The sequence below is a fragment of the Sorex fumeus genome, unplaced genomic scaffold, assembly GCF_029834395.1.
Source record: "Sorex fumeus unplaced genomic scaffold, SorFum_2.1 ptg000014l, whole genome shotgun sequence".
In the NCBI taxonomy this organism is placed as follows: Eukaryota; Metazoa; Chordata; class Mammalia; order Eulipotyphla; family Soricidae; genus Sorex; species Sorex fumeus.
The window spans coordinates 12,933,460-12,959,329 of record NW_026606071.1 but is presented as its reverse complement, the minus strand read 5'-3'; the positions used below and the strand labels follow the sequence as shown (position 1 = coordinate 12,959,329).

The 25,870-nt window shown below is 40.6% G+C and overlaps 1 protein-coding gene across 2 annotated transcripts in view; it reads right to left on the bottom strand.

Annotated features, from left to right (window-relative positions):
* The window catches only part of SLC39A10 (solute carrier family 39 member 10), a 162,094-nt gene extending 137,054 nt beyond the window's left edge, over window positions 1–25,040 (bottom strand). The window contains exon 1 of one of the 2 annotated variants that reach the window (XM_056111948.1): window positions 24,913–25,040. In XM_056111948.1, coding sequence (XP_055967923.1) covers window positions 24,913–24,958 — 46 coding nt within the window. In that variant the 5' untranslated portion in view covers window positions 24,959–25,040. Of the gene's footprint in view, window positions 1–20,523; window positions 20,648–24,912 lie in introns of those variants that run through there. The other variant, XM_056111952.1, reaches the window with a different exon arrangement.
* Window positions 25,041–25,870: the final 830 nt, after the last annotated feature.

Below are 25,870 nucleotides of genomic sequence, written 5' to 3'. Positions count from 1 at the left end.
TGTATTTATCCAAGGAATCTCTAACTGCTTGAATTGAGTTTTTCATAAATATTAGCAATGTATATCATAGAGGAGTATGGTGGAACAAAAGTGATAAGAAACTATCTTTCCCCATGAGAAAATGTCTTTTTAGTTCTGTGTTTTGTTTCAAATGATGTTGGGAATTAAGTACTTTATTCCACAATCTATTCTCCTTAACATTTCCAGCAAAGCTAAAGTTCCAGAAGGGCATGCCTTTTCTATAGCCTTGTTCTTCCAAGGATATATATATATATATATATATATATATAGAGAGAGAGAGAGAGAGAGAGAGAGAGAGAGAGTATTCAAATGTAAAAGATCAAAGTTGGCTAACTACTACCATACTCAATTAAAAAACTAGATATTTATCAAAGCTTACCTCTTTGGTCTTTCACATTTGAATACTATATCTAAGTACCCAAGAACAGATAACTAGATAAAGAAGCTATGGATCATATACACAATGGAATACTACTTGGATGTAAGAAAAGATGACGTTATACAATTTGCTGATACCTCAATGGATCTGGAGTAAAGTGCTGAGTGAAATGAGTCAGAGGGAGAAGGATAGATAGAGAATGATCTCACTCATATGCAGGATATAAAGAAACATAGTAGGGGAGCTCCTGGAGAATGCTCCGGGCCCCAAACAGAGCCCATATCACCGGGAGGTCCCAGATGGAGCAGGTGCTGTCTCCCCACCTTCTCCAGATGGAATCCCGGTGACCATGAGCTTCTACAAGCATGGCTCTGGTATGCGGGTACCAGGACATTTTTTCCGAACCGCGCAGCCACATACATGACATTTCCTGATATGCAAAGTGATCAATGGAAAGTAAATCATCCAGCATTTCTCCCTGAAAATCAGGCTTGAATGGTGGTGGGGAGATCTGAGCAAAAGATAATACCCAATTGAAATGCATCTGGACTGTGTATTTAACTATGGTGCTATGCAGCCCTGGGAGGGGAAGGGTGTCTGTCCCTCCGCCTGTCCCCCTCTGCGGTGGCAACATGGTGGCCTGCATTTTTTAGAGCCTAAATGAACAGTCAGCTATGTGACTGCATTGACGATGCATGTAGGGCTTCATGGGATGGGGGGTGGAATCGGCCCTGTTCCCCACCATGACAATGCTCCAGGTTGCCACCCTCAAATGCCTCCTCCGGCTTCTGACCAACCATGAGCCCAGATGCACACATACTAATCTCGGAACCCAGGGGCTTCTGGCAGTAATCTCTCTAGGTTTATTACAAAAATATTAGAAATCCAAATTCGCTGCTATTGTGGCCACACAACATCATATGCTCTTCATAATCAGCATTAGAAAACAAATTTTCTAATGATGTCTTTGTGGCAGGTCTGAATGTTGGAGAAAATTCCAAATAACAGTGGTGGGTCTTTTGTCATAATATTGAATGTGATCAAGGAAGAGAGAGAGAGAGAGAGAGAGAGAGAGAGAGAGAGAGGTGGAAATCTGCCACATGGGGGTGGGTGGGAGGGGGGTATATTGGGGTTCTTGGTGGTGGAAAATGTGCACTGGTGAAGGGACAGGTGTTTGATCATTGTATGACCGACCGAGACTTGAACTGAAAGGCTTTGTTACTGTTCTTATGGTGATTCAACAAATAAGTAAAAAAATATATATTTATATAAAAAAGAATACTCTCGGTAGCTTGCCAGTCTTTCCGAGAGGTATAGAGGCTTTTGGGGTGACCTCTAATCACCCTTGTAGGTGTTACCATATTTGAACCCTATCAAATATGGTACGACAATTCCAGAAGACGGGTATTTAGCTGGCAAGCTACCGAGAGTATTCCGCCCGCACGGAAGAGCCTGGCAAGCTATCCGCTGTGTATTCGATATGCCAAAACCAGTAACTACAACTGGTCTCATTCACCTGACCCTGAAGGCTTCACCGACATGGCAGCACTGAGAAGGATGAGAAAGGAGAGGCCGACAAAATCTCAAGGCCGACCTAGGCTGCCACAACGAAGGAAGACAAAAATGATCGTCTGTACTTTCAATGCACGTACGCTAGCATCAGATGCATCCATCGAGGACCTGATGGTACAAGCTCGAATGATCAAGTACGACATCATTGGTCTGACCGAGACAAGAAGACACGAATCTCACCATGCCATTTTCGACACTGGAGAAGAATTGTTCCTCGGAACATGCGATAAAAGAGGTGTTGGAGGCGTCGGTGTCCTTATCAACACAAACTTGGCCAAGAGCATTGATTCATTCGAATGCCTAACAACCCGAATCGGACGTTTACATTTGAATAGATGTGGCTCACTGCCTGCAGTTTCTATCTTCGTTGTCTACGCACCAACATCTCATTATGATGAAAGAGAAATCGAGAAGTTCTACATGGAGCTAGAGAAATTCTATAAAGAAGACCACACCTTCTACAAGATCATTGTGGGTGATTTTAATGCCAAGATAGGACCGAGAAGATCAGCTGAAGAACTTCACATCGGAACCCATGGCCTAGAATGGAACGAACAGGGTGAGAGACTGTCTGAGTTCATCATGTCGACCAAGACCATTCATGGTAACTCACAGTTCCAGAAGGCAGAATCTAAACGATGGACATGGGAGTCTCCCGGTGGACGATTCCACAACGAAATAGACCACATCATATTCAATCGACGGTTTTGCCTGACTGATGTCGCTGTTGTCCCAAAATTTCGAACGGGATCGGACCACCGTCTCCTTCGTGCAAAATTCTACTTCACAGAGCGGGGAGAAAGGGCTGCAAAGTTCAAAAAGAGAACTCCCAGAACGACCACCAACTGGGAACTCTTTGGTACTATTGCGGCAACATGGGAAGATGCCATTGTTGACAACATTGACGAGGAATACGATCGACTGGTTCAGCACCTCCATGAATGTGCGAGGAACGCCAAGAGAGAGATAGCCACAAAAAGTCGCCTATCTTCGAAAACTCTTGAGCTAATTCGCCAGCGTGGTTTGGCGCATGCCTCAGGCAACCGCAAGCTAACGTCCGAGCTTGCAAAGCAGTGCAGAGATGCGATCAAGGAAGACCTCAAAGAGAGAAGAGCAGAAGTACTGGTAGATGCGGCAGAAGCCGGGAAAAGTATTCGTAACGCCCGCCTGTCCTTCGCCAACTATAAGACCAAGATGACTGCCCTCCGACGTCCTGATGGATCCATCACATCCTCCAGAACGGCAATGGAGAAGATTATCCATGACTTCTACTCAACTCTCTTCGATAGCCATGTCCACTTGCCGACATACCAAATTCCACAGGATGGGTATGTCGTTCCCAACGTTCTCCCTTCCGAAATCCGACACGCCATTTCGTCAGTAAAGAAGCAAACAGCACCCGGCCCAGACAAGGTCAGACCTGAACACCTGAAGAACCTGCCGTCAGTACTCATCAATACACTGGCTCGGCTCTTCACTCGCTACCTGTCTGAATGCAAGGTTCCATCTCAATGGAAAACCAGCAGGACCGTACTACTGTTCAAGAAGGGAGACATCCATGACATTGGCAACTATCGCCCGATCTGCCTATTGTCTGTCATCTACAAGTTGTTCACTCGAGTCATCCTGAATAGGATTGGCAGAACACTAGATGAAGGACAACCATGTGAGCAAGCAGGGTTCCGCAAAGGATTCAGCACCATCGACCATATCCACACGATAACCAAACTCATTGAGGTTTCTCGGGAGTTCAAGATGCCGCTCTGCTTAACGTTCATTGATTTAAAGAAGGCCTTTGATTCTGTTGAGACGGAAGCGGTCATTGAAGCCCTAGCCAATCAGGGCATACAAGCCCAATACATCAGGATCCTCCGTGAGCTGTATTGCGGATTCACTACCAGGATCTCACCATTCTACAAAGAAGTGATCGTTGATGTCAAGAGAGGGGTGCGGCAGGGTGATACCATTTCACCAAAACTCTTCAGTGCCACCCTCGAGAACATCATGCGACGACTGGAATGGGAAGGAATGGGAGTGAAGATAGATGGTCGGCAACTACACCACCTCCGCTTTGCTGATGACATTGTTTTAATAACACCAAACATCAGCCAAGCGGCACAAATGCTGGCCGACTTTGACCGTGAGTGTGGAAAGGTAGGACTACAGCTGAATCTTACGAAGACAATGTTTATGAGAAATAGCCTTGTTCCTGACGCCCCATTCGCTCTCAATGGAACGACCATCTCCGAATGCAACAGCTATGTGTACCTAGGTCGAGAGGTCAACATGACAAATGACCTGGCACCCGAGCTGCGCAGGAGGAAGAGAGCGGCTTGGAACGCCTTCAAGAACGTCGAAGAAATAGCTAAGAGGACGAAGAACCTCCGGCTCCGGGCACATCTCTTTGATTCCACTGTTCTTCCTGCATTAACATATGCCTCAGAGACCTGGGCCCTACGCAAACAAGATGAGAACGCCATTCAGGTCTCCCAAAGAAGAATAGAGAGAGCTATGCTTGGAATATCACGTTTCACTCAAATGAGAGAACGAATCCGGAGTTCTGACATCCGTCGACGATCAAGGATCAGGGACGCTGTCTCATTTGCCAAGGTGTCGAAAATCAGATGGGCTGGTCACGTAATGAGATTTAAAGACGACCGTTGGACTAGAGCTGTTACTGATTGGATTCCACGGGATGTCAAGAGACCGCGTGGCCGCCCACCTACCAGATGGTCAGACTTCTTTGTCAAGGTCATGAACGATCGGTTTGAGGCCCTCCATGTTCCCGGAGCGAAGAGATGCCATTGGGCTACACTAGCACGCGACAGGGACAAATGGAGACGTTACTGGCGCCCGCTCGAGCAAATCGACGACTAACGGGAAGTTAAGTGATTAAGTGATAAAAAAGAAAAAGAAACATAGTAGGGGAAAACTAAAGCCCAAAGATAGTAGACATGAAAACCAGAACTGGTCTTTACTAGGAAATTTGCCACTATGGGTGGGATTGATCAGAGAAGGGACTGATATGATAATAATAGAGGGAAGTGGTCACTCTAGACCGGAACCAGGTGCTCAAAGGAAGTAAACTGATGTGCCTGATAACCTATCAGTAATAGTACTGTAATACACAGAGTCTAAAAGCAGGGGTAGGGATGGGGGAAGAAGAAGGAAAAAGCAAAATGTGCCTGCTGTAGAGGCAGGAGGAACATTGGGGACACTGGCAGAGAGAAGTGGACACTAGTGAAGGGACTGGTGTTGGAACACTGTACACCTGAAACTCAATCATGAATGACTTTGTAAATTTGTAATTCATGGAGATTCAATAACACAGTAAATAAATAAATAAATAAATGTAAAAAAAATTAGTCTTTATAATCCTACAGAATGTTGGGTCAGCCCAGAGATGGACACTTTGAAGTCTGCATATGCAGTTCTGCTGCTGCCCAGTGGATTTCTCATCTCCAGAATCCTTGGAGAACCCACAACAAAAGATCATCTATCTGACCTTGGTGCTAGATAATCAACTCCACCCCCCACATACACCCACACTCACACCAACACCTACACCCACACACACACACCCACACACACACACACACTTACACACGCATACACAGACACACAGACACACACGCACACATGCACCCTGCCCCACCCCCAGGCCTCCTTACAATACAATATAAACCCACCCTAAAACACAGGAAGGCTTGATCTCATTAGCCCCTCTAGAGGCTTGTGAGATCCACTCAGGAGCACCATTTTCAGCCTAATTCTCCACTTGAACTCTGTTTCTTCCTTTCCACGACCCTGAGCTTTCACAGAACTATAAAGCTCCTGCCAGGAATAAGGTCAGCGATAAAGTTTAGTAGATAGAGCACATGCCTTGCATGCAGCTGGACCTGAGTTTGATACCTGGCTTCCCATGTGGAACCCTGAGCTCCACCAGGAGTGATCCTTGAGTACAGAGCCAGGAGTGAGTCCTGAGCAAGCTGGGTGTGGTCCAAACCAAGACAAAGTCTTCTACCAGGAATAATTGCCCGGAAATTCTATTACAAATGAGATACTGTTTATGATTTTTTGTTTAAAAAGGGGAAGCAGTAACATTTATTAATGCATAGAAACAATGACTTCAGATAAAAGACTGTAGGAACTAAGCAGGATAAGATACACAAAAATTATGTCTTCCTTAAGCAATATCAAGTTGATAACGGAGAAGCTAATAGCTCAGCTCATTATCTCTTCTAGCTTCAATTGTTTTACGAAATGTGCACGTTGGGCCTGGAGTCTAGTTTGGTAACAAAGCACTTACCTTGCAAGTATGGGGCAGTGAGGTGCCCCTGTATGTTGTCAATGATGATCTTGTTGGCTCTTCTGCCCTGAATTTTCAGTGCTGCAAGTGGATTCTGGAGCACTGCAGTCAGGTGTGTGAGCACAACTCCAGAGTGTGATTTCTGGTAAAGCACCACAACCAAAAGCTATACAGACACCACAACCAAGAGTGTGAATGATTCTTAGTCATTGCAAAACCAATATTAAACAGAGGGAAGTTGGGGGGGGGGGGGGCTTGGGGAAAAAAAAAAACATTTTAGTGAATGTGCATATTAAATTTCCAAATGTCTTGAATTTTAGTTTCAAGATTCTTTTGTCCTATAAGCTCGTCTGAGTGTCTTTTTCTTTCCCACTCAAGATCTAGCAAAATTTAGAAGTTTTTGTTTTCACTGACTCTCTCTAGTGCAAACTTGTAACTTAATTCACTTTAGATCCACTTCCAAAAGATTCTTCTCTCATTCTTTTAATGTAGACACTTGATATCCTCTTTTATAGATATAAGTTAAAATCATGCCCTGAAACTGACAATAATCTTATCCCCTGATGAGTTACCATGACAACCTCAAATTAGCTTTTAAAAATCAGCAACAGGCATTTCTTCTCTTTTCTGTCACTGCATTTGTTATACAGCCCCATCCTGTACTTTGGGTTCTAGAAGCAGGAAGATCAGTTGCTAATTCCTTTACTTCAACTTGTTTCTTTCAAGAGACGTTGGTTGGAGAAAGAGGCCACCTTCAATGACTACAACCAAGGAAAGAAAACTTGCCCAAGAACTCGGGTCCACATTTGTTTCGGAGGGTGTTTTTGATTTGGGTTTTGATTTGTGGTAGTTTTTCTTTCTCCTTTTCTTTATTTTTTTATTTTTAAGACACGATGAGCAGTGGTTATAAATGAGTCATGTTTTACAATATTGGAAGGTTCACCTTCACAACTTTGGAAATGCAGTGACTCATTTTTTGAATGTTACCTTGGAAAGAGTTTCAAACAGTTTGGTTTTTCTGCTTGTGCTTAGCTGGCAGGAGAAGCAAGGACAGGAGAGCCAGGGGCAGGTCAAAGATGAACCCTGGCCAGTCCCGCAGGGGGCTAGTGACTTTCCAGCCTCTGAATACTGTTGTGGGATTCAGGGAAGGGAAGCCCAAAATATGTCTCCTTGGCATGTTGATAAGCCAGTGCATGGACTCTGAATCTCTTTAGTGCCCTTGAAAGCAGGAAATAAATCTCTGTGTGAAAGGTGCCCTCCTCAGACCTTGAGGTAGAGATATCCTTGTTATCCATTCTTATCACTGAGACAGCTGACAAGGCTGTACAAACAAACCTTGCTGGGGTTTGCTTTGTATTGTTTTGACTAATTTACCACTTGAGACCAAATTTCTCTGCCTTGTCAATTTTTCACAAGTTTATCACTTACTTGTAGAATTGTATAAAAGGTGCCTGAGTCTCGCATAATTTTTCTGTATTTGTTCTGGGGGCCACATCCTGTGATGCTGCAGTACCTGAGGTCACTCCCAGTGCTTGTAGCTCACCAGGGCATATTCATCATTGCTCAGGGTCCATGTGCACTGGGGATCAAACCCATATGCTCATCTCTTGAGCCACATCCCTTACTCCAAATCCCATACCTTCAGACCTCCATAGGTAATGAGTTACGTTTCTTTTCTCCTGTTAATCTGTCTGATTATAGGGCATGTCTCAGCCCAAACTCAAAAAAGGTAGAGAGAATTTTATTTCCCTTCTTCTACAATTGCCTCTTTCTGAATTAGTTAGTTCTCCCTTCATTTTCAGGCCAGAGAGATAGTGGGATGCAGCTAAGTCAGCACCATATATGATCTCAGGAGCATTGCCAAGAGATCCCTAAGCAGGGGCTGGAGCGATGGCACAGTGGGTAGGGCATTTGCCTTGCACGCGGCCGACCTAGGTTCGATTTCCAACATTCCATATGGTCCCCCGAGCACTGCCAGGAGTAATTCCTGAGTGCAGAGCCAGGAGGAGCCCCTGTGCATAGCCAGATGTGACCCAAAAAGAAAAAAAAAAAGAGATGCCTAAGCAGAGAGTCAGGAGTAAGGCTTGAGCACTACCAGATGGGGCCCAAACTTCTTCTGTCCCTCAAAACAAAAAAAAAAAAATCAAAACAATGCCCTTTTTTTCTACCCCTCATGCCCCAGCTCTTCAGTTAGCACTGACAGACTTATCTGGTAGCTAAGATGTTCAGAAAAATAAGGATGGAATGCTTATGTCGTTTCTTTGGGAAAGTGTTTAGAGTCTAGAACTAACAGTACTCTAAGACTGGGGAGATATGTCCAAATTTCACTTTAGGACTCTATAGAAATGTTTGAAATATCAGGATTCAAACAGTGAAAAAACATCTTGGTCCACTGAAATCTTATGATTATAATTAGGGACGTGCTGACAAGTGGCCTGAACATTTCCGTCTGTTGTTGACCTTCAGGCCTCACAGCCAGCCAGCACCGAGACTGTGTCACACACCTGCTTTGGAGTCCTTGAGGCCACAACCTCGTGAGTCTCCCAGCAAACAATGGGCCATTACTTATTGTGGGTAATGCTTCTCCTGAGGTACCCTTACAAGAAATTCTATTACACACAGTTTTATTTCTGGATACTATTTCCTAAACTATGAACATTGCAGTGTGGACCTTTGAAAATGGAAAGCAGTTCTGTTTATAACAATGAAAAAAAAGAGGGGAATGGAGTCAGGGAGTAGAAAACTGAGTTGAAGACAATGGCACATTGGGGAAAAAGAATGGACATTTAAGAAACAGAAGAAATCCAGGCCTCTGAGGTATATTGGAGTTTTGTCCTGAAAACTTAAAAAAAAAAAAAGAGGTATTGAGAAAAGTAACATAATTTAAGAGCCCAATCTTCTGTGTGAGATTAGCTACAGAAAAAGTTTGAAAAACATTTTCACAGGTTTTTGTTTTGTTTTGTTTTGGGGCCACACCTGGCTGTACTCAGGGCTTACTCCTGGCTCTGAGGTTAGGGATTACTACTGGCAGGGCTCGGGGTACCATATGGGAAGCCGGGGATCAAACCCAGGTTCAGCTGCACCTACTTGCAGTATTCTCTCCAGCAACATCATCATTATAGGATTTGGAGTGGACTGAGAAATATCAACCCTAGCTGTATAGAACAAGCAAGCCAAATTCAAGCAAAATTTAAATTTCTTTTTGATTATTATAATCTTTGTCAGATAGGGGTTGAAGATATAGTACAGGGCTTAAGGTACCTGCTTTAATCGCCACCAACCCAATTTGAACCCCTGGTACCAAATATAGACGCCCCCTGAGGGGTTATTCTTGAGCACAGCTGGCAATGTCTCCTAAAATATATATATATATATGTATATATATATATATATATATATATAGTCACATAAAAACAGTAAAAATAGTTTGGGGATTGGGGTCAAGAGGCACATGTGGAAAAAAATTATTAACCAAATAAAATAAAATTTTCTCAGGATCCACTTAGACTGGAATAAAAACAATCTTACTTAAAACAGCTGAACTGAGATGCTGAATAGTTGTGAGCACATAGTAGAGTAAGATAGATTTACTCTGCAAATACCCATTATTATCAATACATCACAGATAATAGGTCTATTTCATGTACCCATGCCACTGTTTTGTTTCAGTAAATGATGAGTAAAATAACCAAACTTCTATAATTATATCTACTTCCGACTTCCATTTCCTGAACACAATTTCTCCTTGAGGTTTTAACTTTCTAAGTCACATTCTTTCTAGGAGAAAGGTTTTTAGAAATCTAAACCTGGGATATCCCTCCTTCCCCGGGTCTCTGAGAATGTTCGAGTTGGAAGAGAAGTCGCAGAGTTAATTCACACTTCAAGCTTTCCAGAGGCCTGGGCCTGGAGCACCTCTCTAGGGAGTGGACACCCATCCCGTAAGCTTCACAGTTGGCACTGGCCAGAAATACCTACTGTTCTGCCTGGGCCTGTAAGTAATTTTCTTTTAATCTTTAAAATTGTACCCTTGGAACAGCTAATCTGAAGGTGTAACATATTAAAAAAAAATTAAGAACACAAAGCAATCTAGCAGAGAATATAGAAGACAGGGTTTGGAAAATTGTCACACATCTTCAAAGTTCAATATTAGTGCCCCAGGAAACACAAGTAACTATTATTTAATGACCTTATCGTAGCCTTTGTATTATACAATTTGTGCAGTTTCTTTGATTCTTATAAGTCATAATTATAAAACCAGTATATGCTTTCAAATGTTTTAATGTACATACTTTAAATTCTAAAAATGCGGTTTATTTTCATTGAGCTTCCAACTTCCTTTACATTTATTGGATGTTACATTTTATAATTTTATAACAATATTGCAATTCAAATCACACCTCAGTGACAAATTTTGACTGGGAAAATTTGAGTGTTCAGTTTGGTCCTTGATTTTTCTGATTTTATCTTCTGTGATCTAGTATTTTGGGATTAATGATCAATTCAAAGAGATATGATCATACTCACAGCACATTTTCTTCAGCACAATTTGACTTTTTTTTTTTGAACAATTTACTGATGCAATTTTATGCTTAGACTCAAATTTATGCAGATCCTACTATTTTCTGACTAAATGACTCACAAGCCTCAGACTATTTATCAGGCTTAACTGAAAAACTTCTGTTGTGTGCTTACTGTTCAAATTACAGTGCTATGCAAAGTGTATGGAATCAAAATTATTGATCTTAGAGTTGGAATAAAAAACATTTTGTTTTAGTTGTTTTCTTTTATTCTGATTTGAAAAATAAATAAGATAAAAGAATTCAGAACACTTCATTCCCAAACAAGTTGTTTTTACCAATGGACTAATATTGTTATAGGTGCTTGAGAAACTACAATTGCAGGAGAGTTTTTGACCTCCTACTTTCTTTCTTCCCTTCCTCCTTTCTTTCTTTCTTTCTTTCTTTCTTTCTTTCTTTCTTTCTTTCTTTCTTTCTTTCTTTCCTTTCTTTTTTCCTTCCTTCTCTTCCTTCCTCCTTCCTTTCTTCCTTCTCCTTCCTCCTTCCTTCCTTCCTTCCTTCCTTCCTTCCTTCCTTCCTTCCTTCCTTCCTTCCTCTCTTTCCTTCTCCCTCCCTCCTTCCCTTCCCTTCCCTTTTCTTCCCTTCCCTTTTCTTCCCTTCCCTTCCCTTCCCTTTCCTTTCCTTCCCTTCCCTTCCCTTCCCTTCCCTTCCCTTCCCTTCCCTTCCCTTCCCTTCCCTTCCCTTCCCTTCCCTTCCCTTCCCCTTCCCCTTCCCCTTCCCCTCCCCTTCCTTCCTTCCTTCCTTCCTTCCTTCCTTCCTTCCTTCCTTCCTTCCTTCCTTCCTTCCTTCTTTCCTCTTTTTTCTCTTTTTGTTTCTTTGGGGGATCTTTCCCATATGTGCTCAGGATTTACTCCTGGCTCTGTGCTCAGGGATCACTTTTGGCAGTGCTGGGGGACCATATGCAGGGATTAAACCAGGGTGAGCCATGTGCAAAGCAAACACCTTAATCCCTTACTATCTCTCCAGTCTAATAACATTTTTCCAAAAAGCAGGTCATAAGATTTCCAATGAGAAAAGTGCTTTTCCTGTATGTGGAAGAGAACATTCATATTACCAGTGACTGGAAGTCACCGCCAAAATGGACATGCAGATATTTACTAAAATAAACTTCATCTTTTATTAGCTTACCCTCCCAAGCCTTATACACTTCCTTGTTACTGTGCTACTATTTATTCTCTATAACCCAAGACCCTTTGTCTTGTTACAGTACCACAATTTATTGTTCTTTGCATAAAAAATTATATAAATCTCTGGGCTAATAGACTTTAGGCTTTCATTTTCTATTGAACAATTCCTATATACATGTAAACACTGTAGCACTGTAGCACTGTCCTCCTGTTGTTCATAGATTTGCTCTAGTGGCCCAGTAACATCTCCATTGTGAGACTTGTTACTGTGTTTGGCATATCCAATACATCATAGGTAGCTTGCCAGACTTTGCCCTGTGGGTGAGATACTCTCTGTAGATTGCCAGGCTCTCTGAGAGGGGTGGAGTAATAGAACCTAGGTCGGCTAGGTTGGCTGCATGCAAGGCAAATGCCCTACCTGCTGTGCTATCGCTCCAGCCCACATGTAAACACAAATGAAATTGCTGTTAAGTTTTTCTGCAGTTAGTATCTTGTACACTTAATTCTTAAGTCAGTCACAGAACCTGAGTTCTTTTCCTTTCCTACAAAGTAGGGTATATACCCCACACCATCCCATACACACATTCATTTATATGTCCACACAGTATATTATATTGTTACTTGGTAGCACTGTCCTGTCCTGGCCTACCGTTGTTCATCAATTGTTACTTGGTAATTATTTCAAATGCCCTGTGTTCTGCAATATACTAGATTCCAGATTTTCAAAATTGCAAGAAATCTTGAGAAGATGAGATCATCTATAGCTATCTTACTTGCTTTCTTACAGTTGGAATGATGTGGATCACAGTATTGATTCATTAAAGACCTTAATACACTGAACATTGCTGAGAGAGAGAGCAAAGAAATAGTCACCTTTGTTTTTGTTTTTTCTTTTTGTTAGACTGCTTTTTAAAAACACAGATATGGGCTGGAGAGATAGCACAGCAGGTAGGGTGTTTGCCTTGCACACGGCCAATCCGAGTTCTATTCCCAGCATCCCATAAGGTCCCCTGAGCACCGCCAGGAGTAACCCCTGAGTGCAGAGCCAGGAGTAGCCCCTGTGCATTGCCAGGTGTGACCCATAAAGCAGGAGGAAAAAAAAACAGATCTAACTCCTAAAGCTTCAACTGAATAAATCCCTGTTAAATACAACAAACATTAATAACTTTTTCTATATGTCAGAACACATACTCTTCACTAAGTAGTTCCTAGATCTGTTTCCTGCTAAACATGAGAATAAGAATTGGATGTGGGAAAAAGACAAAGTACTTGAATCTTTACATCAAAGAATTCAAAATTTCTCTTTGGATAGTGATTTTCTATCAAGTTTGTGTCTTTAGCAAAACATTCCAGCACTACTTCATAAGCTTTCTTTTTCTTTGTTGAGTATCATTTACCCAGAAATTAAGTTCTAATAATAAAGCAGTAAGAAAACAGAGTCATGTCAGAGAAGCACCAAACCATCTTTCATGAATTTGGTATTAACATATCCTAGGCAGAAGAAGAGAGGGAGCTGAACATAAGAAGACTTACCCTGGCAACAGCTCTTCGAGGTCCAAAGAAAAATAATGCAATTTTTCTCTTCGTTAAATATATTTTTTTCAATCTTGGCCAAGAGAGAAAGGGGTGAGAGTTCAAGATTCTCTGAATCTACCTCAATCTAAAGTGTTCCTGTGATAATCTTTTGGGAGGGGTTTGCAATTACTAATTAGCATCACAATAGCTCCCCATAAAATCCCCAAATCCCCTGATAGCTTTAATGATTCTCGTATAGCCTGTGCTTTCTTTTTATTTTTGTTAGCACAAATCTTATGTTCCTGAACTTCTAAACTCCATGATCTAATTTATTTCATTTAATTAATTTATTTTTTGGAGTAGGGGAGGAGATTTGGGCCATACTCAACAGTGCTTAGGACTTACTCTTGGCTTTGTGCTCAGGGACCATTCCTGGCAGTGCTGGGGACCACAAGTGGTTCTGGTTATCAAACCAGGATTAGCCATGTGCAAGACAAGTGTCTTAACCTTGAACTATCTCTCCAGCCCCACTTTTTAGTTTTACCAGAGTCAGTAGGATGATAATTTCATATCTGAGGTAAGACTGACCTCAAAAATGACAACTTTGTATATAGCAAGACTCAGGACTCTTTCATGTGCTCCCCACTGTAAATTAAATAAATGTCAGAGGAAACATTGTTGGCGTGTGTGGGAGGTCTCTTTCTTCAGATGTAGCTTCCACAAATTTATTGATGACCTTTTATTTCTTCAAGCAACTGCTTAAAGAAGTAACTAGGTAACTTACTAGCTAAAACCTGGTTAACTAAGAGTATGGCACCAGAGACAGAAAGGTTGTTTACTATTTTACATCTGTGTAAATCCTGAGATCTCAAGAACACCAGTAGCAGTAGAGGAGGTCTACTGCACTCTACTGTGCAGTCTCAGTGAGTAACAGACTTCAGGAGGAAGTTCAGAATCCTTTCAGAAGAGTCATCAACATTATCTCTATCATCCATAACAATATTATTGTCACTAGTGATTTTATTACATGTTTCCCATGTTTCAGATATTTCACTAAGCATAAATTACCTTATTTTATTTTATTTATTTTGCTTTTTGGGTCACACCCAGCAATGCACAGGGGTTACTCCTGGCTCTGCACTCAGGAATTACCCCTGGTGGTGCTCAGCAGACCATATGGGATGCTGGAAATCGAACCTGGGTCAACCGAGTGCAAGGCAAATGCCCTACCCGCTGTGCTATTACTCCAGCTCCCAGTTAACTCTCCTTTAAGCCTATAAAACCACCCTATTAAATAGGTTTGGGTATCAATTCTATTTAAAAAGGAGAAAATAACAATTTACTGTGGGCAAATTGATGTAGTTTATAAGAGATATCAATGGGAAATACAAAATACTCTTTTTGAAATAGAGTCCCTAGTTCCTGTTCTTACATTTTAGCATCTAAAACTGGACCTGCCCAAGTTATCCATTGTTAGAGATAAAAAATATCATAGATGTTTACTATTTTCTTGAATTTGATGGATCATCATGGTTATTTTCTACTTTTTGTTTTCATTTTGGATTCATATCCTATAGTACGCAAGGCTTACTCCTGACTCTCCTGGTGAGGCTTGGAGGACCATCAGTGGTACCAGGCATTTAATCCTGATTGGCCTGGTCAAGGTAAGTGACGTATCCACTTTCTATCTCTCAGGCCCCTACATTAAGTTAAAAACTTAAAAAAGCATATTTTAGAGATTTTTTGGGGGGTGAGGTTCAGAGGGCTCACACCTACCTGGTTTTACTCAGGGCTTACTCCTGGCTACATGCTCAGGGATCTCTCCTGGTGGTATTTGGGTATTTGGGGGACTATATATGGTGCTAGGGATCAAACCTATATAATAGAGATCATTTTATAGCAAAATTATTTTATAGGTAGTTTATTGTTTTACAGAAAAAGTCAAAACAGTTTATGAGACTTGTCAGTTTCATTTCAGATTAATGCATTTATAGAAATATAAGGGCTGGAGTGATAGCACAGTGGTAGGGCGTTCGCCTTACAAGCGGCCAACATGGCCGCCTCAAGTTCAATTCCTCCGCCCCTCTCGGAGAGCCCGGCAAGCTACCGAGAGTATTCGATATGCCAGACACAGTAACAACAAAGTCTCCAATGGAGACGTTACTGGGCCCGCTCAAGCAAATCGATGATCAACGGGAGGGCCTTTACTTTACTTTATAGAAATATCAACCAAAAATTTTGGTCACCTTATTGTGCCGAGTTCGATTCCTCCGCCCCTCTCGGAGAGCCCAGCAAGCTACCGAGAGTATTCGATATGCCAGACACAGTAACAACAAAGTCTCCAATGGAGATGTTACTGGGCCCGCTCGAGCAAATCGACGATCAACGGGAGGGCCTTTACCTTTACCTTTATTGTGCCAAAAATTCTTTTGTGTCTAAAACTTTTTTTGTATAGAATGTATTTTTCAAACATCTGACTTTTGTAATTATCTTTTGGTATCTCAGATCTCCCATTAATATATTTTGTACAACTGCTCATCAAGTTGCACAGATTTCCAAACGGGGTTAGCTGTTTTAACAAATTTGCTATTAGCTTTACCAATAGCATCCTTTGAGGATGTTTTGCTCATCTCCTGCTTCAGCAAATGTTTCACTGTTTCAGTAGCATTTGGTATGGATAGTAGTCTGGAATTTGCAGGGAAACGTAAATTTTTATTTTTTAAAAAGTCATTCATAAATCATAAATGATAATAATAAAAGCCTGAGTTAATTTTTGCTAGATTTATCTCTGACTTTCTGAAATATGTGAAAGAAAACATCATTAAACTCTTTCTAAAACATTTAAATATATCTGCACATGTAATTTAAATAGTCTAGATAGTTGGCAGAATATACACTCATATTTAAAGAAGATTTTTATAGAATCTGAGGAAAGAAAACCATAACTTGTTTTATCACAGCACTTATTACCTCAAAAATGGAAGGAAAAATGACAAGATAGCTAATTATAAGATATAGTTAAGAAAATAACGGCTGGAGTGATAGCACGGTGGGTAGGGCGTTTGCCTTGCACATGACTGAACCAGGTTCGATTCCTCTGTCCCTCTAGGAGAGCCTGACAAGCTACCAAGAGTATCACGCCCACATGGCAGAGCCTGGTAAGCTCCCTGTGGCGTATGCCAAAAACAGTAACAACAAGTCTCACAATGGAGGCATTACTAGTGCCCCCTTGAGCAAATCAAGGAATAATGGGAGGACAGTGCTACATACAGAGAACTGCTACAGTTAAAAAAATATATTCACATTCTTAGTAAGTTATCTAATAATACAGAATATTACATAGTTGCTGGGCTGGAGCGATAGCACAGCGGTAGGGCGTTTGCCTTACAAGCGGCCAACATGGCCAACCCGAGTTCGATTCCTCCGCCCTTCTCGGAGAGCACGGCAAGCTACTGAGAGTATCTCACCCACACGGCAGAGCCTGGCAAGCTACCCGTGACGTATTTGATATGCCAAACACAGTAACAACAAGTCTCATGATGGAGACGTTACTGGGCCCGCTCGAGCAAATTGATGAAAGATCAGGAGGACTATGATCCATGATCCATGATCCATGACTGAAACATAGTTGCTGAGATTTTGTCACTTTAAATTGTGTCCTCTTTCACTGTGCAGTACTATTTCTTTCAATCTTTCAGAACACTGCTGTAGAATAACATTGCTACAGGGAGCTTAGGTTTATCGGGTTACACCCATCACAGTGAGATGAACAACCCACCACAACGCTCCCAGTCACTCCCATTCCTCTGTTTATCTGTAAACTCTTCTCTGTGCTCTCCTCCCCAGCCAGTTAATCACCTTTTCTCCCTAATCAGATTCTATTATCTTGTAAGATCAGATCCTTCTAAGGACACTGAACTTGTATTGTAAGTTATGTCTTTTGCATAGTTTACCTTAAAGCAATGTCCTTTCTGTATGGACACAGGAAGACAGTTAATATTATGCTTTGTAACTTGGGAGTTGATTGACTCTGAATAATATTTACTCCTGGGCATCTGCTTTTTTGACTCAGTTGACCTTAGTTCCTAACACCCCAAAAGCAGGGTCCCGACGAGGGACTGAATGTACCCAGGGCAACCTGTGAGCTACCCTGGCATCAAAATGGGCCAGGCCAAAGCGCCACGATACTCAAATATAAGTTGAGGGGACAATCATGGACAAATGTTGTCATGATCCAAAAGTAAATAATGACTAGACTAGGACCCTGCTGGGGCTAGGAAGACTAACCTGGCCTGAGGACTGTAATATATATAGCGAATATATAGTGATATGTCTTCAGGAAGAACCAAACTGTAAATTTATCTCTTACTGTGCTCATACAGAATGACATTGCTAGAAATATTAGAAGTAAACTTACTACAACTATTTAAGTAGATTACTAGCTGAGGAAAGAATACACCCTTGTTGGGATCCTACCCTTGTGCAGATCTCCTAGTAATCTGGAATAAATCTCTTTAGATGAGATTTTATCCTTGAGTTAATCTCCTCGAGGAGCAGTCTTACCTCTCTTTGTTTATTTGTTAATGTTCAACCCACCTTTGTGTCATCACCCTACGTGATTGCTATATAAACTAAGACTGTAAACTCGAAAGGGGGAAGGCTCAGGCTGAGGCTCAGACTCAGGCTCAAGCTTGGGCTTGGGCTTGGGCTCGAAAGAGCAGAGACTGAGGCTCAAGCTGAGGCATGGGCTCGGGCTTGGGCTCGGGAGCTTGGGCTCCAGAGGGCAGAGTCAGAGGTGAGAGTGAAGATTGGAATAAACTACAATTGATACTGACCAGCCTGGCCCTCGTTCTTTCCCTCGCATGCCCATCACCATTGACCTCCCTGGGGTGGGGGAAGTGACATGAGACTACCGAACGCGGGGCAGGCGGCGGGAGAGACAGAGCACCGCCAGGACCTCTCGAAAACACACACACTGCCTTCAAAATTGTTTTTGCTACTTTTTTCCTTTTTGGTTTTGTCACTTATTTTGATGCCATGCTTAAACTTTTGATCTGAATTCCATTCATCTGTATCTCCTTCTAAACTATAACTCTTTCTTTACTATTTGGAACTAGATTTGATTGAAAAACTTTGGTGACACTGGGGAGATAGCTCAAGGTACTGGAGTATATGCCCTTGTATTTGGGAGACCTTGGTGTGGTCCCCAAAACACATGATTCTCTGCATTGCCAGGAGTGACTCTTGAGCAACTTTCTCCTACCACCTCCGCCCCCAGGCACACTGGAGCACCACTGGTTTGGTCCCCAACCCAAAATGACAATAATAATGACTTTTTTTCAGAATGGGGAAGATATTCAGATCTTGGAAATGGTTTTTCCTTTTGAACTAGTAACCTTCTTGCTCTGACTCTATAAATTTTCCTCTTTTCTTTCTTCCTTCCTCTTTCCTTCCTCCCTATTTATTCCCATTCTCTCTCTTCTTGAAGGAAGTTGGCTTAAAGGAAGCAATCACTGAGTACCAAATCATTAAGGGCCATTAGAGTTGACAAACGAGTTTAATTTATATCTGAGATAATAAATATTATGCATCCTGTTGACTTCAAACACCAGACATATGACAAAGTAGCCAAAGATTACTGAAAATTCCAGTGCTTGTTAGGAGACGGTTAAGATCAATGTATAGGACCTCGGGAAAAATGTGCTGTGATAAATCTTCACTTGGAAATCTAACACATGGTGAGCAAGAGTAAAACCAATTTCTACTGTGCAAAAAGGAGAAGTTCATTCTCTTAATTTATTGATGGCTGAGTATGGTTAGAGGTCAAAACAGGAAGTGCCATTGTTAACAGGCAGAAACATGAAAGTCTGTTCTTAAAAACATCTTGAACCTTCTTCCCCAGGAGGACATTTTGAATGTGGGAACTTTGGGTGGGACCATATGGCTTCCTGCGTTCTCTTCAAAGTAGTAAAGTTTGTTTTTGTTTTAAAATGCTGAAAGGAAAGATATTTGCCATTTCAGAAGAGAATAACATGCAGTTCCTTTTTGATTTTTATGAGCAGCTGTGATTATTTGTCATATGTGGCTAAAAAATAACCAGTACACTTGAAAAGCCATTTTATTTTTAGAGAAAAACCTCAGTACACTTTCAAAAAACAAAACAAAACAAAAACCCAAACTCCTCCAAAACCCAAACAAAGCAAAAAAGATTTGTCTATGACTAAAACGTGTAGCGTGACTGCAAATACTCTCAAAATGAAGACCGTTTTTTAAAATCCAAATATACTGATGATGAAAGGGATGAAAGGCTTCAATGCACTAAGATTTCTGGAACTGGTGAAATAGAATTCCGATTCCTATGTTCCTTGTGTACAGATAAATTGTTCATATAACTTATAAACATGAGTTTCCTAAAATAATATTTCAAACATAGAAAATAATGTCATAAATATGAGAAAATAAAGGGAAAACCAGGAAAGAAATAATATAGTAATTAGATAACATTAGTTTTTAAACTTTCATTGCTTACCTTTCAAGTGTTCTCTCAGCCCATGTGTGATGGTAAACAATGACAACTTAAGGAGCCAGAGTGATAGTACAGCAGGCAGGGCACTTACTTTGCACATGACAGACACACAATCTGTCCCCAGCACAGCATTTGGTATCCTGAGCTCTGCTAAAAGTGATTCCTGAGTGTAAAGCCAGGAGTAATGCCTGTGCACTGCTAAGTGTGGAGCACCCCCCACCCCCACATACACATACCCTGAATCTCTCCACATGCATGTTAACTGAGAACACATATAGGCATACATTTTTTGCATGTAGAATTAATCCAAACTATCTTTTCTCTATCCTTATGAAATATGACTGCTTAAAGAGTATATCAATATACTAAAGGAACGTTTCAGCCCAGATTCTTAAATTACTGTGAAACTGTCATCATACTAAAAATACAGCATTATGCAATAACAAATTAAAAGACAAACTTCTCAGATCATGAATCAGAAAATTAAGATAAAATACCTGCTTATACACATCCATATCCAGTCAGAGGCTTGGCAGAGAACATCTTTTGTCTTTCTTTGTGGTCTTCAATACACTTGACTTCAAAGTTCCTTACTATTGATTTCTGCATGTAGTCTAGGGGGTGGGGGAAGAGGTTTTCTGACTTTTCCAACATAGAACATGGCATCATTGTCTTAAAACAGAGTAAGATTCACTTTGTAAAGGTATTCAACTAATTTTTGTCTGGTTTTGGCCCCAATGATAGACCACTGCATGCAAGGCAAGCGCCCTAACCACTGTAATCTCTCTGGTGTTGTACCAAATCTTATCCAGAAATTAACTATAAATGATTTTAGCTTATTCAACCACCAAAGTGTACCAGAATGAACTTCACAACCCACATGAATGTGTAGAAATTTGCCTGAAATGCCTTTATCTATAGTTAAGAAAAGTAGTAGGAATTAGCAAGTAGAAGGGGAAAGTCCTCACAAATCCAAGTCTTTTTGTTTTGTTTTGTTTTTGTTTTGGGGACACACCTGGAGGTGTTTCGGGCTCTGAGTTTAGGGATCATTCCTGGTGGGTTCAGAGGACCATATGTGATGCCTGATCGAACTTACTGGCTGCATGCAAGGCCCATGTTTTACCCGCTGTACTATCTCTCTGGTCCCAACCTAATTCTTGTTTGTTTTAGGTCACACCCAGCAGTGCTCAGAGTTTATTCCTGACTCCATGTTCAGGGATCACTCCTGGCAAGCTCCAAGGACTATACTGGGTACCAGAGATTGCAACGAGGTTGACCACATAAAAGGCAAGCTTCCTATCTACACCACTCCAGCATTTTATAAGTCCAAGTCTTATGTGATCAAGAGGCCATTTCATTTGGCCTTTCACTTTTCCTCTCTGCAAGAGCATGGTGCTTCTTTTTTTAGTGGATGGTGCGAGGTCCATACCCATCTGTGCTCAGGACATAGTCCTGGCTCTGCACTCCAAGATCACTCCAAGATCACTCCAGTGGGCTCAAGGGGCCACATAAGTACCAGGGTTAAAGCCAGGTCAGCTGTTTATGAGGCAGACACCTTACCTGCAGTTCTATCTCTACAGCCACACAACTGGAATTTTTACAGAAAAGGGGTAAATTGAAAGAAAGGAAGTACTAACTGCAAGACTAAAGTTATGTTGTAAAAACCATGGGTTTCTTTTCCTTCTTTTTTGGTGATCTATCAAGTTGTGTTCAGTGGGCTCAGGGACCACTTCTGGCAACATTTGGTCAACTAGGCCCAAGAGATCCATCCTTGAGGCCAGTAATACAGTATTGCTTGGGCCCAGCAGTGCTGGGTTTTGTGTAGAGCACATGTAGAAAGTGAAGGGAACATGTGGTCTAGGCACTGACTTTTGAACACTGAAGTATCTCTTGGGGCCCTAAACTGTGACATTCTTCTGGGGATGAATAAAAAGCTTTCAAAATTTTTGTTTAGGCTCTTGGAGTAGAGCCCAACAATTATGCGAACTAAAGTTTGAAAACTGCATCAGTTGAACAAAAAAACGTTATCTTTATCCTTCAGGCCTACTTACTGAAGTTTTCACTGCCTTCTGTTCTATCACCATGCTCTTATAGAGGAGCAGTATTAAGGTCTGTTACATGTGGATAAGAAGATTTGATTATGCTTTGTATATAATTAGCCAGTATTTGGTTCCTGTGAAGGTGGTTTTTTTTTTTTTGAAGAAAGGTGTGATTTTTTTGGTCACACCCCGTGCTGTTTAGGGGAATGTAGCTCTGCACTCAGAAATTACTCCTGGTACTGTTCAGGGACCATATGGGATGCCAGGGATTGAACCCTGGTTGGCCACGTGCAAGGCAGATGCCCTACCCACTGTACTATTGCTCTGGCGCCCTGTGGAGATTTTATAAGAATGTAGCCCTTAATCTGAAAAAGGACAAACACTAAAACCAACCATAGCTCAGCTATAGTGACAATTCAACACCAAAGCACCCTTGCAAGCCATGGCAGTGATTTCAGGCTAACACACCCTTCCACCTCAGGTTGCTAACTTTTATTCTTATTTTTGACTTCAAAGGAGATGTTTTAAGACTTGTTTAAACTATTTAAATAATACAAACTGTAAATGTATTAGTAAAAAGAAAAAAATAAAAGCATACTTTAACAGACAAAAATCACCTACAATCTTACCATCTAAGAAGAACTGTTAGTACATAAACTTACGAACTCTTCTGAGAATTTATAGATTTTTAAAAATGACATCATGTTGAACATACTATTTTGTAACTTTGTAATTTTTATTCATTAACAATACCATGATAATCCTTTGTCAAAAATACTTTCACATCATTTGAAATGGTTGCCATTCATGTGTGCCACATTTTGTTAAACTATTGAATTTTTTTTTTTTTTAGTATGCAACAGGGTCAAATGGAGATATTACTGGTGCCTGCTCAAGAAAATCAGTGAACAATGGGATAACAAGTGATTACAAGTGATTGAATTTTTTTTTAGTTTGTTTACAGTTTTACATTAATGAACTGCTTTAAAGAAAAAAAGTTCTGTTTAGGGTTCAGAGCAATAGCACAGAAGGTAAGGCACTTGCCATGCATGAACCTGGGCACCACATTTGGTCTCCCAAGCTCTGCCAGGTGTGATCCCTGCATACATCATTGGGTGTGGCCAAACACCAAACAAGAGTTTATTCAGATAAAAAAAGCATTTTAGAGCGTGTAATTATTTTAATGTCAAATTATAACTTTTAAACCTCCACTGGATAAGGTCTAGAATCGTAGCATGAGTTATTAGAGCAGAGTTAGAATCACAATTGTGTATCTTGTTTCCCAACCTAAGAGAACTCCGTATTCTCTTTCTGTTTCTGTCTCTGTCTTTCTAGTTCTCTCTCCCTCTTCCCTAGTGTATCTTCTTTCCTTCCCTGCCTCTCCTGTGATTATTTCTGAATATAAGACTTTCTGAGGGCAAATTTAGAATTCCACTTAAATATCTTTGCATCCAACATTAAACTAATATAATCAGCTAATATTTGTTTTATGAATGAAGGAAATAAACCACAAAGGTGAAGCAGAAATATCTTGTCAAATAGGACATCAGTAAATGGAAATAGAACATGGATATTATAGATAATAGACTCCATAAGCACTACATTAAAATGATTTGTTTAATGGGGAGGCATTCCCAGCGTTGCTTGGGGTCTGGGCTAGGGTGGGTAGGATGGTGCTGCCGGGTCCAGTAGTGCTGGGGACTGACTGGGTCATCTTGGTTGTGCTTTTGGTAATCTTGAGGTACCAGGGATTAAACTCATGTATGAGAGAGAGGCTGCCCTTCCTCTAGTCCTGGAAGTACTGTATTTGGTGGTATGTATCCATCTGTTGATTTCGTATCCATCTATTGATTTTGTTAGTCTCACTACAAATAATACATTTTAACTACTAATTATTATTTGCATATTTACAGGTCACTATGTTAGTTAGCAAGATGTCCTGTGTTATTGACAATGTATATGTTCAAATTTGATCTTTAATCACATCAAGTTATTGTAAGACCAAAAATAAAAATGATTATAATTACCTGTCACATTTGGGAGAGAACAAAACTGTCAACATCATATTTTATCTTATATTTATCAATTTTCCTATTTATGGCTCATTTACACTTTCTTTATAACTTTCACTGGTTTTTGAAAGTACCAAATGGACATTTTGTACTGTTGGATCAGGCTAGCATTTTATGACATTTCAAGTGACAATACATTTATAAAGTAAGTTTTCTTATATGAATATACTGGTAAAAACACATATGCATATATATGGGTAAAATATATCTATATCTGTATGTTACCTGCATGTCTAGGTAAAGATTTAGATGTGTTATATTTTATTTTATTTTTACAAATACTGTAAGCAAATATTTGTAAATGTAACTTGGATATTTGGAGGATATACTAATTTATTTTGAAAAATGATTGGATTCAAGCATTAGCAAGATACACAGACAAAAAGAGTCTTAAAGAACACTCCAAATTTACAAAGCCAAATCCACAGTCTGCAAAAAGAGATGTAATATTAGGGATCCAATTTAGATTCTCTAGATACTTACTAGAGAAGGAAAGATGGAAAAGTCACTCAACATGTAATGTTGCCAATTTACTTACTGATGTAAAGAAACATTACATGATGTCATCTTATGACCAACAACCAATAATGAATGACAGAAATGACGGAATGAAGAGATGAAGTGTCCAGGGTTTCCTATGTGAAGGGGTAAATCCTTCAGAGAAGATTGGCTACATCTAAGAGGTAAATTCTATTTCTCCAATACAGAGTATATGAAAATTTATCACTGATTGTAGTTTGGGAGGTTTCTTTTGCAATGCTGTATTGCCACCTACCTCCAATATCTGCACCATGGCTCTTGCTGCCGCTGTCCTTCACCATCCAGTCTCCAGCTGGGCTCAGAAGTGAGGGAAGTTCAGTGAGCTGCAGCCCCCAAATAGTGACAGGTGGTGGAGGACAGGTGCCTCAGAAACCAGTCTCAAAAAATTTAAGATGACTAAAAAAAAACGAGAGAGAGAGAGAGAGAGAACCAGGATTATATCTGAAACAATCTGTGCTCAATTCCAAATAATTATAACAATAATAAATAAATTGTTGGAAGTTCAAAGAGCAAAACTAAAATAGGAGCCAGAGGAAATTATCTTTGTTTTCATCAGCCACTAGCGCAGACATATGCTGTCCTCTCCCTGTTAACAAGTCTGAAGGCTAGAGACAACCTCTTTGGATGGTTGTAGCGTTATGCTCTATGGAAAATCATTTTTTCCCCAACAATTCTCATCTTTTGTAAACAGATGGCATTGATTTTTTTTTTTTGAGATAAAGACAACCAACAATCTGTTAACTGTAGAACTCTCATAGTTCAATAGTTTCTTTTGGTTAATTTTTTACAACTAGATCAACTAATGTTGCTATCACAGATACACTTAAAACGAGACACTGCAGTCTCCACACATATCAGATTAAAGCACAATATAAAAAAATAGTAAAATGGGGGCGGGGTGGGGAGGAAGCTTATCAAAATCTCCAGCTTCAGGTATTTTTTTTTTCCTTTTCTTTTTTCTTGTGGCCAACAAGCTATGATTGCAACACAATGTGTGGAAATTGCATAACCATTATTTTCCCAAATCATGGATACTGAGAAATAGAAACACTGAGCTGGAATGGACACATACGATGTTTATTTAAAAGATTCAGCCTTCATGTCTAACCTTCCTCCCCTCTTCTTTTGTGGGTGTAGAGGGAGGGCCACGTCCTTCTTTGTGCTAAGGGACCATGTGGGGCTTGGGCTCAAAC